The sequence below is a fragment of the Melanerpes formicivorus genome, unplaced genomic scaffold (genome assembly GCF_026170545.1).
Source record: "Melanerpes formicivorus ecotype bairdi unplaced genomic scaffold, bMelFor1.0.p_v2 SCAF_33, whole genome shotgun sequence".
NCBI classification, from domain to species: domain Eukaryota; kingdom Metazoa; phylum Chordata; class Aves; order Piciformes; family Picidae; genus Melanerpes; species Melanerpes formicivorus.
In genome coordinates this window covers 8,344,174-8,363,530 of record NW_027142385.1, presented here as the reverse complement: position 1 = coordinate 8,363,530, position 19,357 = coordinate 8,344,174, and the positions used below count along the sequence as shown (strand labels likewise).

The 19,357-nt window shown below is 58.0% G+C and overlaps 1 protein-coding gene across 3 annotated transcripts in view; it reads left to right on the top strand.

Moving 5' to 3' along the window:
• Positions 1–19,357, top strand: part of ABL1 (ABL proto-oncogene 1, non-receptor tyrosine kinase) — an 80,312-nt gene that overhangs the window by 31,560 nt on the left and 29,395 nt on the right. The window contains exon 1 of one of the 3 annotated variants that reach the window (XM_068155992.1): positions 15,322–16,160. The exons of the other annotated variants lie outside the window; for them this stretch is intronic. Within the exon in view, the coding sequence (XP_068012093.1) occupies positions 16,076–16,160 (85 nt within the window). The 5' untranslated portion in view covers positions 15,322–16,075. Of the gene's footprint in view, positions 1–15,321; positions 16,161–19,357 lie in introns of those variants that run through there. 3 annotated transcript variants of the gene reach the window in all.

Here is a 19,357-nt window from a genome sequence, read left to right as displayed (position 1 = left end):
CAGTGGTTTGGTGGTGAGGAGGCCATGCTGAGTCTGTGCAGCTTTCAGTTCCCCACTCTTTGTAAAGCTGAAGGCATTTATCTGCTCAGAAGACTCTGCTGCTTGTCAGGGACTGGCAGGGCTCTGTCATCTCAGTGCAAGGAGATTCTAACTGTACATGAAGTTGTTGGAGGCATCTGCACTGGAGGTGGCTCCCAGCTCTCTTCTCCCCGGTTGCAGGTGATGGGAGGGGAGGGAATGGCCTGGGGTGGTGCCAGGACAGGCTTAGGTTGGAGATGAGGAACAATTTCTTTGCTGCAGGAGTGGTCAGGGCCTGGCAGAGGCTGCCCAGGGGGGTGGTGGAGTCCCCAGCCCTGGAGGTGCCCAGGATACATCTGGACATGGCACTTGGGGCCATGGCTTCGTGGCCAGGGGCTCTCAGGCTGGCTGTTGGACTTGATCTCAGAGGTCTCTTCCAAGCCAAACAGTTCTGTGGCTCAGGGTCACTACAGAGCTCCCAGGGTCTGTGCAGGGGGTGCTGAGCTGGGGCTGTTTGGCTTGAGTGCCTGAAAGTCAGGATTGAAGCTCATTGTCCCCAGAGCCTGCAGGGCATGGGGAGTAGGAAGGGAGCCAGGGCACTGCTTGCTGAGCTCTGCCTTAGCCAGGCTCCAGGAACCCTCCTGCATGTCACAGCAGCTCCAGCCCCTCTGCTGCTCTCCTGGGGCCTCCAGGCTGGCTGCTGCATGCTCTTGGGCACAGGCACTGGTGGCTGTGGCCACAGGCTCTGATGGGGCAAGGTGAGTGCTGGGTGCTGGTGGTGCTGCCCCTGCCAGCCTCGGTGCAGGGCTGGTGCTGCTGCCTCGGCTGTGGCTGTGCTGAGCCTGCAAGGCAGGGCAGGAACCCTCTGCTAGCCCAGGATGTGCTGAGGGTGAGTGTGGACAGCTCTGCCCTGGACACTGACCTTCCCTGGGCTGGCTTGGAGGGGCCTGGCAGGCTCTGCAGCAGGGCTGCCTCTTGGCAGGGGCTGGAATAGGCCTCTGAGGTGATCAAGTCCAGCCTCGTCCCCATCCCACTGTGGGTGAGCAAGCCAGACCCTCTCTCATCTTCCCCTCTGGTGTCTTCCCCTCCATGATGCAGGTGCACACTTCCCTGTCACTTCCAGCTCTCTTATCACAGCCACATCTCTCAGAGTGGAGGAAAGCTGAAGGCTCTGAGCAGAGACCCAAATGTTTCAGCTGCCTCTGCTATCAAGCAGCAAACAGAAGTCAGAGGCTCAGTGTTTGTTTTGCTTTTGTTGCCGTTCCTGTAGGGGGAAAAATGTACATAAAAGGTCTGTTTGCTGAGCTGCAGTGGCTGGGGGAGCACTGAGAGCTGAGCACAGGGAGCCAGAAGGGAGGGAGGCAGAGCTCAGGCCTGGCCCCTGGCAGATGCCTGCCCTGAGCCACTGTTCCTTGCTTCTCTCTGTCCCCATGGTCTCTCCAGGGGGTCCACCCACAGCCACAGCTGCTTGGCCTGTTGGAGCCTTCCCTAAACCTCCCCTCCTGGAGCAGATTCCTCTCCTTTGCCTGCCTGCCCCTGCTGGCAGGGGGCACTGTGCTGGGAGGCTGTGCAGAGCTGTGCAGAGGCTGTGCTGAGGCTGTGCAGAGATGTGCAGAGGCTGAGGCTGTGCAGAGGCTGAGGCTGTGCAGGGCTGTGCAGAGCTGTGCTGAGGCAGTGCAGAGGCTGAGGCTGTGCAGAGGCTGTGCAGAGGCTGAGGCTGTGCAGAGGCTGAGGCTGTGCAGAGCTGTGCAGGGCTGTGCAGGGCTGTGCAGAGCTGTGCAGAGGCAGAGGCTGTGCAGAGGCTGTGCTGGGGCTGTGCAGGGCTGTGCTGAGGCTGAGGCTGTGCAGGGCTGTGCTGGGGCTGGGCTGAGGCTGTGCAGAGGCTGTGCAGAGGCTGTGCTGAGGCTGGGGCTGTGCAGGGCTGTGCAGAGGCTGTGCAGAGGCTGTGCTGAGGCTGGGGCTGTGCAGAGGCTGTGCAGAGGCTGTGCAGAGGCTGTGCAGAGGCTGTGCTGAGGCTGGGGCTGTGCAGGGCTGTGCTGAGGCTGTGCTGAGGCTGGGCTGAGGCTGAGGCTGTGCAGAGCTGTGCAGGGCTGTGCTGAGGCTGAGGCTGTGCAGGGCTGTGCAGAGGCTGAGGCTGTGCAGGGCTGTGCAGAGGCTGAGGCTGTGCAGGGCTGTGCTGAGGCTGGGCTGAGGCTGTGTTGAGGCTGTGCAGAGCTGTGCAGAGGCTGAGGCTGTGCAGGGCTGTGCAGAGCTGTGCAGAGCTGTGCAGAGGCTGAGGCTGTGCTGGGGCTGTGCAGAGCTGTGCAGGGCTGTGCTGAGGCTGTGCAGGGCTGTGCTGAGGCTGTGCTGAGGCTGAGGCTGTGCAGAGCTGTGCAGGGCTGTGCAGAGGCTGAGGCTGTGCTGGGGCTGAGGCTGTGCAGAGCTGTGCAGGGCTGTGCTGAGGCTGGGCTGAGGCTGGGCTGAGGCTGTGTTGAGGCTGTGCAGAGCTGTGCAGAGGCTGAGGCTGTGCAGGGCTGTGCAGAGGCTGAGGCTGTGCAGGGGCTGAGGCTGTGCTGAGGCTGTGCTGGGGCTGTGCTGGGGCTGGGCTGAGGCTGTGCTGGGGCTGTGCTGAGGCTGTGCAGGGCTGTGCAGAGGCTGTGCTGAGGCTGAGGCTGTGCTGAGGCTGTGCAGAGCTGTGCAGAGGCTGAGGCTGTGCAGGGCTGTGCAGAGGCTGAGGATGTGCAGGGCTGTGCTTGCGTCATCCAGAGAATGCAGTGAGTCAGTGGAGTCCTGAGGGAGCTGTAACAGCTCAAACAGAAACTTGGACAGTGAGGTGGGGATGGATTTAAAGATGCAGCAGTTGTGGCTGCTGCTCTCCTCAGAGAGGGGCTGCACTCCTGGAAGGTGCTGGGGAGGAAGGGGTTCGGGGAGGGCTCTGCGGAGCCTCGGCACAGCCACCCCCCCGGGGCAGGGTGTGGAGCTGGAGGCTGTGAGCTGCTGCTTGCCATGGTAGTCAGGATTCTGGTATTCAGGGAATCTCCATGAATTCCTCTTTGATATGTGTGTTTGGGTCTGGTGGTGAATAACTGCTTGGGAGGGACAGGAAGGAAGGCAGGGGGCAGCCTCTCGCCTTGGCCCCCACTCAGCCTTGCCTTCAACCTTTGCAGCTCCCTTCAGCCCTGGGCTGCTTTCTGCAGCATCTCAAAGCATGCTGGTGCTGCAGTGCAGCTGGCTGGGGACTGCTCTTGGGCCATCTCATCTGCCCAGGGACGACAAGGTCCTGCTGAGGAGCTCCTGTGTGTGCCCAGCTGGGCGCTCCGTGGTGCTGCCACCGTGGGCAGGTTTGCTGCTGAGGGAGGCTGTTCTCCAGGCTCAGCCCAAACTCACCCTCAGGCAGAGCAGGGTCAGACTGGACCTTAGGAAGAAGTTCTTCCGTGGGAGGGAGCTGAGACTCTGGCACAGGCTGCCCAGGGAGGCTGTGGCTGTGTCCTGCCTGGGGGCCAGGCTGGATGAGGCCCTCAGCAGCTGAGGAGTCCCTGGGCAGGGTTAGGGTTGGAGCAGAGGAGCTCTGAGCTCCTTCCAGCCTGAGCCATCCTGGGATTCTATGAAATGAGTTCTCATTTTCCCTCCCATTGTCACCATCTGCTTGCTTTCCAAAAGCAGTGATCAATGACTTTCTGGCCTTGGCAGCCTGAATCACTGGTGAGGCACAGGGAAATACCTCTGCACTGAGCTGGGGGTGGCAGAGCCACAGCAGATGGCTTAGGCCACGCTCTGAGGGCAAGTGTGAAGTCCTGCATGCTAGGAGGAGCAACCCCATGGTGGTGCAGGCTGGGGGCTGGAGAGCAGCTCTGAGGAGAAAAGTCCTGGTGGATAACCATGAGGCAGCAGTGAGCTCTTGTTGGGATCCCAGGGCAGGTTCTCCTCCTTGGTACCTCTCCTGTTTGTACCCTTAGCAAGATCCAGCCACAGGATCACAGAGTGCACTGGGTTGGAAGGGACCCTCTGAGGTCTTGTTGTTGAACCCCCCTGCAGTCAGCAGGGACACCTCCAACTGAATCAGGCTGCTCAGGGCCACAGCAAGTTTGGCTTTGAATGGCTCCAGGGATGAGGCCTCAGCCCCAGCCCTGGGCAGCCTGTGCCAGGCTCTCCCCAGCCTCCCTGTGCAGAGCTTCCTCCTGGTGCCCAACCTAACCCTGCCCGGCTCCAGCTTCCATCCACTGCCCCTTGTCCTGTCCCCACAGCCCCTTCTGAGCAGCCCCTGCCCAGTCTCCTGTGGGTCCCCTGCAGGCACTGAAATGCAGCTCTGAGGTCTCCCTGGAGCTGAACAGAACCATCTTCGAGTGCCCCTGAGTTCCAGCACTGCCTTCCCCTGCTGCAAAGGGTTAAGACTCAGCTTTGGCCTCCCTCTCACTTGCCTTTTTTCCCTTTTTCTCCCTTGTCCTCCTTCCCTGAACCTCTTCTGTCACCTCTCTGTTGCCAGCCAGCCTTGTGAAAGCAGCACCCCTGTGATTCAGCTCGGTGTCTGGCACCCCGCCGCCGTGCGCGGGAGGACACAGCCAGGGCCTGTTGCCTAACCCCCTGCACGGTGCTGAGGAGGAGGAGGATGGAGCAAAGCTTCCCCCCCTGCAGCAGGGAGCACCCAGGACAGCAGCAGTGTTTTCTTGGCACCACAGGCTCTGGAGCTGCAGAGGTAAACTCCTGGCTGCAGCCTGCTGCCACCTCCGTGCTGCTGATTGATCCTGGGGAAGGCAAAGCCCCAGAGGGACCCTGGGGCAGGTCCTGCACGTCCAGCCCCGGCTGGGGTTTGACCTCTTGTGCAGCTGCTTTCACTTAATGGATTGGGTTTAAACAGTCCCTGTTCCTGGAAGTGCTTTCAGAGTGGGCTGGCCCTCATTGCTCTTCGTGTTTGCTTTTGTTTGTGGTGCTGGAAGCTGGAAGAGAGCAGCTCTGGAGCAGGGCACTGCTCACAGGCATCCCTGGAAGCCTTTCTGCTGCCCAGTGAAGGTGCTGCGACCTCCCTGGCTCCTCAGCAGCTTTCCAGCCTGAAGTGCTGTGGAGCAGCTTTGCTGTCAGGCTGTAGAGCTCACTGCACTCCTGTCTGGGTTAGAGACCCCGGGGGGGCAGCACTCTCTCAGTCTCCTCTCTTCCAGCTCGAGTCCCTCACCCTTGTCCTGGCACTGCCAGCCCTTGTCCAGAGTCCCTCCCAAGCTCTCCTGGAGCCCTTCAGGTCCTGGAAGGCTGCTCTGAGGTCTCCCTGGAGCCTTCCCTTCTCCAGGCTGAGCAACTCCGACTCTCCCAGCCTGTTCTTCAGTACAAGGGTGATGAGACCCTGGCCCAGGCTGCCCAGGGAGGCTGTGGCTGCCTCCTCCCTGGAGGTGTTCAGGGCCAGCCTGGATGAGGGCCTGAGCAGCCTGGGCTGGGGGAGGTGTTGGAACTGGGTGGGCTTTGAGGTCCCTTCCAACCCAAAGCAGTCTGTGATTCTGTGAGCTCTGAAGCAGTGCTGGGGCTCAGGCTGTGCTGTGGCTGTTCCTCGAGGGTGTGCTGAAGCTGAGCAGTTGAGTTCCCCTTGATTTGCTTCTTTCTTTTCCCCTACAATCACTTTCACTTTAATCTGAGGGGCTGACAGTGAAGGCAGAAGTGACCCAAGCTATGGTCAGCCCTTGCCAAGCCCATCACCTGCTGTGGGGAGCTGAGATCCTTCAGGTTCCCCTGCAGGTGCAAGTGAAAAAGGGAGAATCAGCCAGGCTGGAGCCTTCCCCTGGGCCTTTGTCTCCCCTTATAAACAGTGCAGTCCATGGCTTCAAATCCTCGTGTGTCCCCTGCTCAGTATCTTCTCTTCCCTGTGAAACACAAAGTGCTGCCTCAGCTCCACCCCCCTTGACTCCAGAGCTCTGCTGGAGCCTTCTGGTCCTGTTCCTTCCTCCAAACCTTCCTCTGCTTTGAGATTAATTGGAAAATAGGCTCTCCTGGCACCCTCCCTGCAGTGTGTGCTGGAGGCAGGGGCTGGGGGAACACAGCAGCCCTTTCACCCTCTGAAAATCCTCTGGCCCCCTTCCAGGGGAGAGGCTTGCAAAGGCTGAGCTGAACCAAGAGCAGGGAGGGAGCTGGGACCTGTGGCCCAACCAGAACCACTTGGCTTCTGCTGTGGCTTTGCCCACTGCCTGCTGCTGCAGGCCACAGCCTGCCTGCTCGGGTGGTGGTTCATGTCCTAGGCTGCTTTGGGCACTTCCCTTCCTCTGCAGGCTTTAGTCTTCATTCTTGCACTTACTGAAGGGCCACAAAGGTGATGGAGAAAAGGGCTGGGGAGGAGCAGCTCAGCAGCTGTTGAGTCTGGAGAAGAGGAGGCTGAGGGGAGACCTCATTGCTCCCTGGAAGGAGGTGGGAGCTATGTAGGGGTTGGTGTCTTCTCCCTGGTACCAGGTGATGGGAGGGGAGGGAATGGCCTGGAGTTGTGCCAGGGGAGGCTTAGGTTGGAGAGCAGGAGCAATTTCTTTGCTACAAGAGTGGTCAGGGACTGGCAGAGGCTGCCCAGGGAGGTGGTGGAGGCCCCATGCCTGGAGGTGCTCAGGACACAGGTTGATGTGCACTCTGGGGCATGGTCTCCGTGGTCCCGAGGGTGTGGGGTAGAAGGCTGGACTTGATCTTGGGCAGCCTCTGCGATTGCATGACCTGACCAGCCTCAAGGCACAGGGCCTGAGGTGCTCCTGGGTTTGATGGATTCTCTGTTTATTGATGGGTGATCAGCTGTCTGCCGTGCAGGATGTGCCTTCCTTTGCTTTCCAAGTGCTGTGGTGGCTCCCGTGGCAGCAGCAGGTCACTGAGCTGTGCCCCAGGTTCAAGGCTCTGCTTGGGAGAGAGCAGGCAGCACACTGCTGCGGGAGAGAGGAAGGAAGAGGCTCCAGCTCCTGCCTTCAGCAGCACAAAAGGCTTCTCGTGGTGGCCAGAGTGGAGCTGTGGGTCGGTGTCCCTGCGATGTGGAGCAGCAGCTGTGGGTCAGAACCGCGCTGAGAGCCGGGGGACGGCGCCGGCCGCCCCCTCCCTCCCTGCTCCATCCTCCTCCCAGCCCCTGCGGGGTCCCAGGCAGCAGTGGCTCCCTGAGGCTTGTTTGCTTTCCTTCTTCTCCCCTTCCACCCCCTCCTCATCTGTAATTCGAGCTCTCAGGCCTGGTCTTCTGCTTTGGCAGATTTCTCTGCGCTTGAGTGGAGGAAGTTAACCACTTCGTGTCGGGCTGAGCCGCCTGGAGCTGATCCTGCTGGGCTCTCCCTGCCGACCTGCTGAGGCTGCCACAAGGTAGCCATGAAGTCAGCAGCCCCGAGCTCCCTCTCTCAGCCTCTCCTCCTCGGCCTGGGATTTTTCATCTGCATCCCCTTGCCTCTTCATTTAAAAGAAATGCAGCAGTGCTCCCACTCAAGGTCTGAGTCAGAGCTTGGCAAAGGAGCCTCTCTGAAATGTCTTTCCTGCTCCTTTCCAAGTATGTATCTCTGCTGATTGTGTCCTGGCTGGCTCTCAGCCCTCTGGCAGCAAACCCTGAGCTTCAGCAGGCTGCCTACAGTGCTGGGACCCAACCTAGCACACAGACACCCTCAGCCCCTGCTCCCTCCTGCACAGCCCTGATAACCTGCCCAGAGGTTGCTGTGAGTTTGGGGTCTGTAGGTAAGCTGCTGCCTTTCACAGAGCTGGGAAGTGCAAGAAGCCTTCTCTCTCTCTCTCTCTCTCTCTCTCTGTCTCCTTCTTTGCCTGCAGATGTTTCAAGAAAAACCTTTTGGATGGAAGAGGCCCAAAACCTTTTCAGTGATCTCTTCAGAGCCCCTTTGGGCTTGGGTTTAACCTTGCAGGCTTCAGGTGTGGTTCCCTGTGGAGCTCCAACCCCATCCTGCTCTTCTTTTTGGCTTTTTAATGCAAGTGTGGGGAAGGCAGAGCTCTGTGGCAGGAGTTGAGCAGTGGCCTCTGCCTCGTTGCTGCCTTCTCCAGCAGGATTCTGTCCTGTTGCTGGGAAGGAAGGAATTCCAAAGAGGTGAAGATCCCCTCTCTGAAATCCTGGAATCACAGAACTGTCAAGGTTGGAAGGGACCCCAAGGCTTAGCCAGTGCCAACCCCCTGCCATGGGCAGGGACACCTCACACCACAGCAGGTTGCTCACAGCCACCTCCAGCCTGGCTGCAAACACCTCCAGGCAGGAGGCTTCCACCACCTCCCTGGGCAGCCTGTGCCAGGCTCTCACCACCCTCCTGGGGAAGAACTTCTTCCTCACAGCCAATCTCAATCTCCCCATTTCTGGTTTTGCTCCATCCCCCTGAGTCCTGTCCCTCCCTGACAGCCTCACAAGTCCCTCCCCAGCTGTCTTGGAGCCCCCTGCAGATCCTGCAAGGCCACAATGAGGTCTCCTCAGAGCCTTCTCCTCTCCAGCCTGCACAACCCCAACTCCCTCAGCCTGTCCTCAGAGCAGCTCCAGGCCTCTGCTCCTCCTCCTGGCCCTGCTCTGGACACCTTCCAGCACCTCCAGGTCCTTCCTGGCACAGAGGCTCCAGAACTGGACACTGCTCCAGGTGGGGTCTCAGCAGAGCAGAGGGGGAGAATCAAACCCCACAGCTCCTCAGCCTTCTCCTTCCCTCCTCCCCTCCTCAACAAGGCAAATAACAAACATCTGAGAAACCACAGAGGGGAAAGCAACCGACCAACAACTGCAGAAGGCTGCCTTGCAAAGTCTCTGTGTTGCTGTCTGCTGTGGACTTCTAACCTGGCTTTGTGTGTTCTGAGAGTTGCTTCCCCTGAGAGTGAGACTCTGCTAAGGCCAAGTGCCAGAAGTGTTCCCAGGGCATTGTGTGTGCAGATTATCTCTGGGCTCTAGCTGAGCCTTTCCTGCTGGGCTGGACGGCTTCTGAAGGAAGGAAAACACTCTGTGCCCTCAGGTGTTCCCCAGCCCTGCTTCAGATCCTTGTGGGGCTCCTCGGGCTTTGCTTGCAGTGCTGCTGAGGAGCTGGGAGGCTTTTGTTTGTAGCAGGCTGTGGGGAGCTTGTAAGCAGCCAGCTGGGGGCTGGGGAGGCCTTCAGTGGCAAGGTGGAGTGGTGAGCTCCGTGCAGATGTTGTGTTCATAGAGTCATGGAATGGTTGGGTTGGAAGGGACCTTCAAGCTCATCCAGCTCCAGCCCCCTGCCATGGGCAGGGACCCCTCCCACAGCCCAGGCTGCTTAAGGCCTCATCCAGCCTGGCCTTGAGCATCTCCAGGGAGCAGCATCCACAGCTTCCCCGGGCAGCCTGTGCCAGAGTCTCACCACCCTCTAAAGAACTTCTTCCTCATCTCCACTCTAACTCTGCCCTCCTTAAGATTCAGTCCTCATCCTATCACCACAAGCCCTTGTCCAAAGTCCCTTCCCAGCTCTCCTGGAGCCCCTTCAGGTACTGGAAAGCTGTTCTCAGGTCCCCCTGGAGCCTTTTCTTCCCCAGCCCCAGCTCTCCCAGCCTGTGCCCACAGGGGAGGTTCTCCAGCCTCGTGGTCACCAAACAGGTAGGGCTCAGAGATCCTGCAGTGTCTTGGCTGCTTGAGCTTTCCCCTTAGCCCTGTGAACACACCTGGAGGGTTTTGCTGAGGCAGTCACTCTGTGCAGCCACCAGCAAGGACTTTCCTCACCCTCTCCATTACGTGGCAGGGATTAGCCATAACTCACCGATGCCATCTCCTCTCTGTGTGCTGCTGGCACTGCCAGGTGAGTGAGGCACTCAGTCTGAGTGTCCTGGGGACTTGTTCTCACTTGCCTGGAGCAGTTACAAGATGTCAGTGAGCACTTAGTGAGACTGAGAGGTGACTGACTCTGGGGAGTTGGTTCAGTCTGTGGTGGCTTTTCCCAGGGTGGGTGTGGGATGCTCCCAGCTCTGACTCTGTGGCTCTGGGACTCCCATTCTGCCCTGCTTGCTTTGGCATTCCATGGGAAAGCTCTCATGGCTTAACATGCCCAGCCCAGTGGATCACAGAATGTTAGGGGTTGGAAGGGACCTCTGGAGTTCATCCAGTCCAGCCCCCTGCCAGAGCAGGAGCACCCAGGACAGGTCAGACAGGAACCCATCCAGGCAGGTTTTGAATGTCCCTACAGAAGGAGACTCCACCACCTCCCTGGCCAACCTGTTCCAGTGTCTCACCACCCTCACTGTAAGTGATTTCTTCCTAATCTCCAGTCCATTCCCTTCTCCCTTCCTTCCTCCACTGCTGGAGCAGGGTTTCTCCCATGGCAGCACAGCAGTTCCAAGACAGATCAGTTGCTCTGCTTGTTCCCTGCCTGGCTTCGGATGGGGCTGCAGCAGAGAACTTGTGCTGAACTGCACTGGAGAAGGGGGGAAAGAGGAGTTGAAAGCAGATTTGGAGGAGCAGGGTTACATAAATCACAGGAGGAGCTCCACCAGCACGTGTCCAGGCCCAGTGTCAGGGCTGGGGAACTGGGATGAAGTAATCCTGCAGGAGCAGACCGAGCATCTTGCACGCAACATCTTTTCCCTCTCCTGCTGCTCCTCCAACTGCAGCTGCAGGAATGTGGAATTCCCATAGCATTCCCACCCCCAGCACACACACAGCTCCCCAGGAGCACCACCCAGCCAGCCCAGCCAAGGTTGCTGCAGTGAGGGCCAGCAGAGTGAGTGTGGATCCCATTCCTCCTGAGCTCCTGGGGCTCCTGCCTCATCTCCAACTGAATTACCCCGCTGCAGGAGAACCTCACTGAGGAGAGAGGCATCCACTGGGGGCATTCAGCACAAAGAGCTGGCCTGGGAGAGCTTCCTCTGTAGATAAATGAGTGAACTCCCTTTATGTTTCCATGCAGACAAGCTTGTGTGGTCCCTCTGCTCCAAACACCATCCTTCTGCCTTTTCTCCTTTGTCTCCTGGCACAGCAGGCTGGAAAGGACTTGGAGCAAACCCTCTGCCATTCCTGCCAGCCATGAAATGAGCTGGTGATCCTTCTTGGTAGTGTCACCCAGGCTCTGCTGCTCCTCTGGCTGACTTCATCCCTCTCCTGTCACATCCCCATCCTGCAGCAAACCCAGGCATGCAGAGCGTGCAGGCTCTTGGCCTGCGGTGAGCCTGATGCTCCTTGGTGCAGAATGGCAAAACCAAGCAGACTCAGGTGGTCTCCAGCAGAACCTCCTGCTCCCAGGGCAGCTCTCCCTCTGCATCAGCTTGTCCCAGGCTCTCTGCAGCTAACCTCTCCCCAGGCCTGCTGGGCAGCACGGAGCACTCGCTGTGCCCTGACATCTCCCCAGCTTTGCCTTGCTGCAGGTTGTAAGGGTTGAGTTTTCCTCCTGCTGTGCACCTCTGGGAGGAGTCTCTCTGGTCACCAGGTAGGTGGTTACAACAGCACTGGGACTCCTTCAGCCCTCCCATCCCCAGCTCCCTTGGCCCTGGGGAGCTGCCTTCAGAGCAAGACACCCGTGGCCATGGCACCTGGGCATGGCAGTGTGGGGTTGAGGGTTGGGCTGCGTGATCTTGGAGAGCTTTTCCAACCCAAACAACTCTGTGATGCTGTAGCAACATCTGCTCCAGCCCCCAGCAGCTCAGCCATGGGTAAAGGATGGGCCTGGAGGGAAGGAAGGAGCTGGACTCATGGAGTGAGGGAAGGAGAGAGCTGGACTCATGGAGTGGGGGAAGGAGGGAGCTGGACTCATGGAGTGGGGGAAGGAGAGAGCTGGACTCATGGAGTGGGGGAAGGAAGGAGCTGGACTCATGGAGTGAGGGAAGGAAGGAGCTGGACTCATGGAGTGGGGGAAGGAGGGAGCTGGACTCATGGAGTGAGGGAAGGAAGGAGCTGGACTCATGGAGTGGGGGAAGGAGGGAGCTGGACTCATGGAGTGAGGGAAGGAGGGAGCTGGACTCATGGAGTGAGGGAAGGAGGGAGCTGGACTCATGGAGTGAGGGAAGGAGGGAGCTGGACTCATGGAGTGAGGGAAGGAAGGAGCTGGACTCATGGAGTGGAGGGAAGGAGAGAGCTGGACTCATGGAGTGGGGGAAGGAGGGAGCTGGACTCATGGAGTGGGGGAAGGAGGGAGCTGGACTCATGGAGTGGGGGAAGGAGAGAGCTGGACTCATGGAGTGAGGGAAGGAAGGAGCTGGACTCATGGAGTGGAGGGAAGGAGAGAGCTGGACTCATGGAGTGAGGGAAGGAAGGAGCTGGACTCATGGAGTGGAGGGAAGGAGAGAGCTGGACTCATGGAGTGGGGGAAGGAGGGAGCTGGACTCATGGAGTGGGGGAAGGAGGGAGCTGGACTCATGGAGTGGGGGAAGGAGAGAGCTGGACTCATGGAGTGGGGGAAGGAAGGAGCTGGACTCATGGAGTGGGGGAAGGAGGGAGCTGGACTCATGGAGTGGGGGAAGGAGGGAGCTGGACTCATGGAGTGAGGGAAGGAAGGAGCTGGACTCATGGAGTGGGGGAAGGAGGGAGCTGGACTCATGGAGTGAGGGAAGGAGGGAGCTGGACTCATGGAGTGGGGGAAGGAAGGAGCTGGACTCATGGAGTGGGGGAAGGAGGGAGCTGGACTCATGGAGTGAGGGAAGGAAGGAGCTGGACTCATGGAGTGAGAGAAGGAAGGAGCTGGACTCATGGAGTGGGGGGAAGGAGAGAGCTGGACTCATGGAGTGGGGGAAGGAGGGAGCTGGACTCATGGAGTGAGGGAAGGAAGGAGCTGGACTCATGGAGTGGGGGAAGGAGGGAGCTGGACTCATGGAGTGGGGGAAGGAGGGAGCTGGACTCATGGAGTGGGGGAAGGAGGGAGCTGGACTCATGGAGTGGGGGGAAGGAAGGAGCTGGACTCATGGAGTGGGGGAAGGAGGGAGCTGGACTCATGGAGTGAGGGAAGGAAGGAGCTGGACTCATGGAGTGGGGGGAAGGAGAGAGCTGGACTCAGGGAGTGGGGGGAAGGAAGGAGCTGGACTCATGGAGTGGGGGAAGGAAGGAGCTGGACTCATGGAGTGGGGGGAAGGAAGGAGCTGGACTCATGGAGTGGGGGAAGGAAGGAGCTGGACTCAGGGAGTGGGGGGAAGGAAGGAGCTGGACTCATGGAGTGGGGGAAGGAGGGAGCTGGAGGCCCTACTCCAGATGTGGCTTCACAAGTGCCAAGAAGAGGGAAATAATCACTTCCTTCGACCTGCTGGCTCTGCTCTTGCTAATGCAATCCAGTATCCATTAGCCTTTATTGCTCATGCTCATACAAGAGCATAAACTTATTTACTAGCCAAGTGCCTTCATGGCTGAGCTGCTTCTAGCAGCCAGCCCAGTTATTTACTTTCTTAGAGCTACCCAAAAGCTGAGGGCAGGTTCTGCCAGAGGAGAATGGTCACACAGAGGCACCGCAGCAGCAGGGAAGGGCCTGGGCTCCATGAGCAGAGAGTGAGGCTTGGCACAGCCCCACAGCCTGAGCAGCTGGAGTGAATTTTGCTGTGATACCATTAAAAACAGCTTGAGTGCTCCTCACCCTTTCAGAAGCAGAGCTTCATTTCAGCTTAAAATCCTGGTGAAGGTAACAAGAGTTTGGAGCCCCAAATGCTGGGCGTTGTTTTGGGGTGGAAAAGGTCATTTGAAACAAGCAAAGGAGAGAGAAACCAGGGGGGTGTGGGGGGTGGGTGTTGGAACTGGATGGTCTTTTAAGGTCCCTTCCAACCCAAACCAGTCCATGAATCCATGAACTGTTGTCTTGCAGGCTGCCAGGGGTGGGGGGATCAGGTCTGTGGCCTCTCCTCTGGAAGCTGAGGAAATGTTGAAGTTGTTTTGCTCTTTCCTGCTTGGGAACAGGAATCTCCAGTCAGAGAATGGCTTGGGTTGGAAAAGACCTTTAACATCACTGAGTCCAAGCTTGGCCTGACTCTAGCATCCACCCTCACCTCTCCTGAGAGGAAGCATGAAAGCTCTGTGACCATCACGCCGTCCTCCTGGGATCATTTCTCTGCTAGGAGTGAGCTCACTTGTGGTATTTCGACACAAGTCCAGCGCTGGCCGGGGGGAGGGAGCAAGGCTCCGGTTCCAAGCTGTGTCTCACGTGTCCAGCCCATGGGTCAGAAAGCTGAGGCAGGGCAGTGCTGTGAAGCAGTGTTCAGAGGCTGAGCGATGTTTGGTGTTTCAGGGGCGTGCTCCTCAGATGCTGGAAGCAGGCAGAGATCCCTCTGAAGTCCTCAGTGTTTGAAAACGTTGGAGGGCAAGAGAGCACTGAGCTAGTCAGCCAGCCTGCCAAAACAAACTGTCAGAGGGGAAGGGAAGTTTGCAGGGACAGAACGGGAGATTTCCTCCCCCCCTTTGCTTTGTTGATCCTGTGAGGGACACACCAAGAGCTCCACATGTCAGGGTCACCTCCCTGTTTTGCACCCCTGATGAGGAGGGTACCCTTGAGCATCATTCCCCTCCGAGCAGCAACAGCACCCCAGGCTCTGAGAGATGGAAAGGAGGGGTTGGGAGTGGAGAAAAATACACATTTTTCCCTCATTTATATAAGACTATACTAAAAAAATATATGAGATATATGTATATTAACTATAGGCACAGATACTCACTGTGGTGTGTGGGTGTTGGGTTGATGGTTGGACTCCATGACCTTAGAGATCCTTTCCAACCACAACAGCCCTAGGAGTCTAGATATTAAAATAGACACAAGATAGGATTAAAACAGACACAGGTAGCTCTTGATACATTTAATGTGCTTGATATCTATTTGTAGACACCAAAATGTGTGTGAAACCTCCCTGCCTTTGTTGCCTGTCCATCTATGCACACAGGTGTGGAATGTCACAGCGGGGGGGGGTGGGGGTGGGGTGTGTGTTTAAAAAGGAGAGACACAATAATGCTAGAAAAGGGCCTCCAAAAAGTGGAGGCCAGCAGCCAAGGTGTGGCCTTTGGAGACCTGGAGGATGAGGCAGAGTGTGGAGGTGAGGAGCTGGCAGTGGGAGAGGAAGAACTTTTGGCCCCTCGTGCGGGAGGGGCAGCACCCCGAGCGTGGCTGCGACAGGAGGGTCCTGGATGCCTGCAGGGATTAGCAGGGGGATGCCAAACCAGCACCTTTGGGGGAGCTTCCCCCCAGCTCCCCTGGCGTGCTGGGCACTGGCCAGCGCTGCCTTTGCCTCTCCCCAGCAGCAGCTCCCCAGCAGCGCTCTCTGCGCGCAGTCAGCGGAGGCTGCGCCCAGCGCCCGCGCCGAGCCCCGCAGCAGCCTGCTGCCCTCACCCTGCCTCCCCTGCTTCCCAGGCCGAGGCGGGCGAGGGGAAAACTTGTTGATTTTGGGAGCAGAGGCGAGGCAGGAGGAGGGTTAAGGAGCGAGGGCGTTGCTGGCTGCCTGATGTCATGGAGGCAGGCGGCTGAAGGGGCCCTTTGTTGGCAGCCGAGTCCCAAGCAGCTCTGCCTGCACCCAGCGCCGGCGGCATGCGGGCGGCAGCCGCCAAGCCCGGGCAGAAGTGAGCGCCCAGCTCGCTCGGATTTGCTTCTTTTCCTCCTTCCTTTTGGACTTCTTTTGGGCTTTTTTTTTTTGGCCTTTGCTTTCTGTAATCCCTCCCTCCTCTCCCCCAGCCCCTCCCGCCAAAAGAGTTGGGAAGGAGGGAAGATGGCTGGAGTGAAGTCCCCGGGAGACGAGATGCGGGGCCCCAGGATTTTCCGCCTCCCGGGCTCGCCCTTGTAATGGTGTTCAGAGTGCCGGATCGCTTGGATTTTCCCCGGATATTTTCTTTTAAGACCTTGCCTGGATTGTTTCAGACTTTTTAAGGGTGTTTTTTTTTTCCCCCCTCCCTGGATTTTCTCCCCTCCCCCTCCCCCCCCCTTATTTTTTTCCCCTTTCAAACTTTTCCTGGGCTTTAGCCTTTGCCTGGATTGCTTTTTCAGCCTCTCCCCGGAGGAATCTTTTAAGGACTTTTCCTGGATACTTAAAGGACTTTTCTTGGATATTTTTTTGGGGGGGGATTTGTTTAGACTTTCCCTGGATTAGTTTTGTTTTGTTTTTCAAGACTTCTCTTGGATTCTTCTTTCCCTGGGATCATTCAGCAGCTCCAGAAGAAGTCGGGAGGGGAGGAGGAGGAGAAGGGGGAGGAAGGGGACAGCAGAGAGCCGAAGCCAAACTCTAACAAATGAAAATGTTGGAGATTTGCTTGAAATTGGTGGGTTGCAAATCCAAGAAAGGGCTTTCCTCCTCCTCCAGCTGCTACCTAGAAGGTGAGTACCCAAAGGGGTCGAGAGCAGGAGGTGCCCCACGGCGGGAGCCCCAGAGCCGGAGCCTGCCCGGCTGGGCACTCTTGGGCTGCCGCCATGGGCACCTCCTGCCTCCCATCACCATCCCAGACACTTCCCTCCCTTATTTCGAGGCTTGAGGCCTTTCTCCTGTGGAGCTTGCTGGAGCTGAGCAGCCTGGAGGACACCCCAAGTGCCTCCCATGAGCTGCAGTGTGTACAAAGGGAGTGCAGCTCTACCATTTATGGTTGTAGAATGTCAAATGATCTTCTCGGCTGAGCCCATCAACAAAGCCTCATCTCCCAGCCTCAGCTATTTGGTTGTTAACCCTCCCATCCTCTGTGGAGGTGAGGAGAGGGTGGTGGAACGGAGATGAGTCCATCAGTGGCATATTTTCAGCCTGTGGTCATCGCTTTGGTTGTCCCCCTGTGAGTTTGCTTTGCAGAGGCGTTCCTGGAGCTGAGCTTCCCTGGGTGTTTGCCTTGAAGAGGTGGTGTTGGGGGGGCACACTCCTGGTCTTTGGAGCTGCTGAGCTGTTAAACAGATGGATCCAGCTGGTCCAGAGTGAAAGCTGGGTGACAGTCACTGTGGTGGGCTGCAGGGGACTTCGGGTGAGGGTTTGCTCGGTGTGACCTAGGGTTTGGAGCTGAGGTTTTGCTTAGTTTGGCCTTGAGCTTTGGGCTGAGATCTTGTTTGGTGTGGCCTTGGTTTTTGGGCTGAGGTTTTGCTTGGTGTGGCCTTGAGTTTTGGGCTGAGGTTTTGCTTGAAGTGGCCTTGAGTTTGGGCTGAGGTCTTACTTGATGTGGCCTTGAGTTTGGGGCTGAGGTCTTGGCTTGGATTTGGCCTTGAGTTTTGGGCTGAGGTTTTGCTTAGTTTGGCCTTGAACTTTGGGCTGAGGTCTTGCTTGATGTGGCCTTGAGTTTGGGGCTGAGGTTTTGCTTGGTGTGGCCTTGAGTCTGGGGCTGAGGTCTTGCTTGGTGTGGCCTTGAGTCTGGGGCTGAGGTCTTGCTTGGTGTGGCCTTGAGTCTGGGGCTGAGGTCTTGCTTGGTGTGGCCTTGAGTCTGGGGCTGAGGTCTTGCTTGGTGTGGCCTTGAGTCTGGGGCTGAGGTCTTGCTTGGTGTGGCCTTGAGTTGTGGGCTGAGGTCTTGCTTGGTGTGGGCTGAGGTCTTGCTTGGTGTTGCCCCTTCCCTGGCAGTATTCAAGGCCAGGCTGGATGAACAACTTGGGGAGGTGGGAGGTGTCCCTGCCCATGGCAGGGGGCTTGGACCTGGATGATCTCTTAAGGTCCCTTCCAACCCAACCCATTCTGTGATTCTCTGCCCTCAGCCCATGGGCTGAGGTCTTGCTTGGCATGCCCTCAAGCAAGTTCTTCACCCCAGTGTGGCTTCATGCCCCATCTGTGGAGCACCATTATGCCCCTTAGTTGCCCTCCTGGGGCCATGTCCACCCCACTGGGGCCACGAACACCCCACTGGGGCCATGTCCACCCCACATGTCCATCCTGGCTTCCTCAACCTCCTCTGTGCTGCTGGGGGTTGCTGTGGTGAGGGCAGCCTGCGTGCCAGCTGGGCTCTGCTCCCTGCTCAGCGAGGAGGCTCCACAGCAGCAGCTGATTTCCTGGGGCCTGGGGAAGTGGCTGTTGCTCAACCCTGGAATATTCAGTGGAGAAAAAGGTCCTCGGAAGTTCAGAGCTGAGGAATCTGAACGCTGACAAACAGCTTCTGGTGGCAAACCCCTTCAAAGAGCTCTCAGATCAAGGGGCTGTGTTTATCAGAGGCACTGAGAGGCTCTGGAGAACTTTCTGCTGTCTGAAATCAAACAACAGTTTCCAGAGGATGATTTCTTCCCCTCCCCCCCCAACTCATTTCAAGTTTCAGAAACCTCCCAGTTGGGTGGATGCACACAAACCATTCTGATCTGAGTCCCTGGGTGATCTCCTAGGGCTGGAGAACCTCTGCCCTTGGCGCTGGCATTGCTGGGGCACAGCCAAGCCTTGAGCTCTGAGCCCTGCTGGACCTCTGCGTGCTGCACCCTTGGATCTTTCAGCACAGGCAGACAGAGTCTGGGGCCTCTCTTGCCTGCAGGAATGGAAGCTGAGGGATGATGTTACAAGGGTGGTACCCTGCGAGTCTTCTCTTTTGTGTGTGTGTGACAGCCACTCCCCCTCCCCAGTGGCCCTGCAGTTGTGTAATAGGATTAGAGCAGGAGCTGGGCCCTGTGGGCAGCGTGGAGCTAAGAACCTGGTCACTGACCCAGGGAACGTGGGGAGGATTCCACCTTCGGCTTCCCCTAGCCCCGGGGGGAAGACTTGGGCTTTGGGATAGGGTTGGAAAGGAGCTTTGGAACAACTCGGGAATGCTCTTCTCTCAAAGCAGCTTGGTCTCAGTTCTCAGCTCAGCAAAACCAAAGGCAGCATCCCAGGGATGTGGAGGTCAGCCTCAGGGCTGGGGCTCTTGGAAGAGAGGCAGCCCAGGACCCACTGTCAGCAGCTGTGGGGCTCCTGGGGAGCAGGATGGGAGGTGGTTGGTTGAACACCTTCTGTTGGGGCTGGGTTTGATCCAGGGCTGACTTGGAGGTGGGCACATGGTGCCCTCAGAACTGCTGGCTCTCCGTGGTGGTCCTCTTCTGAGAGGCTTTCTTGCTCTGCTGGGCTGCAGGAGGGAAGGTTGTCTGCAGAGCTGCTGCTGGTGGTGTGGGGGGATGGCAGGTGCCACATCCCATGGATGCTCTTAACTTGGCCCACAAGAAGTTTGGGCTGGTTCTGAGGCTGCTGAGGTCTGGCACTGATGTTGGAGCTGGCCAGTTGCTGCCCCCCCCAGTTCTGTTCCCACCAGGAAACAGCCTGCAGGGGAGAGCTCTGAGCTGCTGTTGCCTGCTTGCTCCTTTCTGCCCAGGCCAAGCTGAGGAGCTGCCTGCCCACTTCACACCAAGAAAGGGTAAAGAGGAGGAGGGAGAGAGGCACAGCAAAGGCTGCTGCCAATCTGATCTGGGTACAGAACGTGTCCCAAATAGGGCTGGAATGGTCCTGCTGCCTTTTTGGGCTGCCTGAGGGGCAGAAGCTTTGTGTAAAACCTGTCAGAGTTCTCTGGGATGTTCAAAAACCATTCTGGGGGCACTAGGGAAGTCCTGTGCTGGCTGCCTGCAGTGGTTTCTCCCCTGGCTCTTTTCTTTTCCCCTCTGTT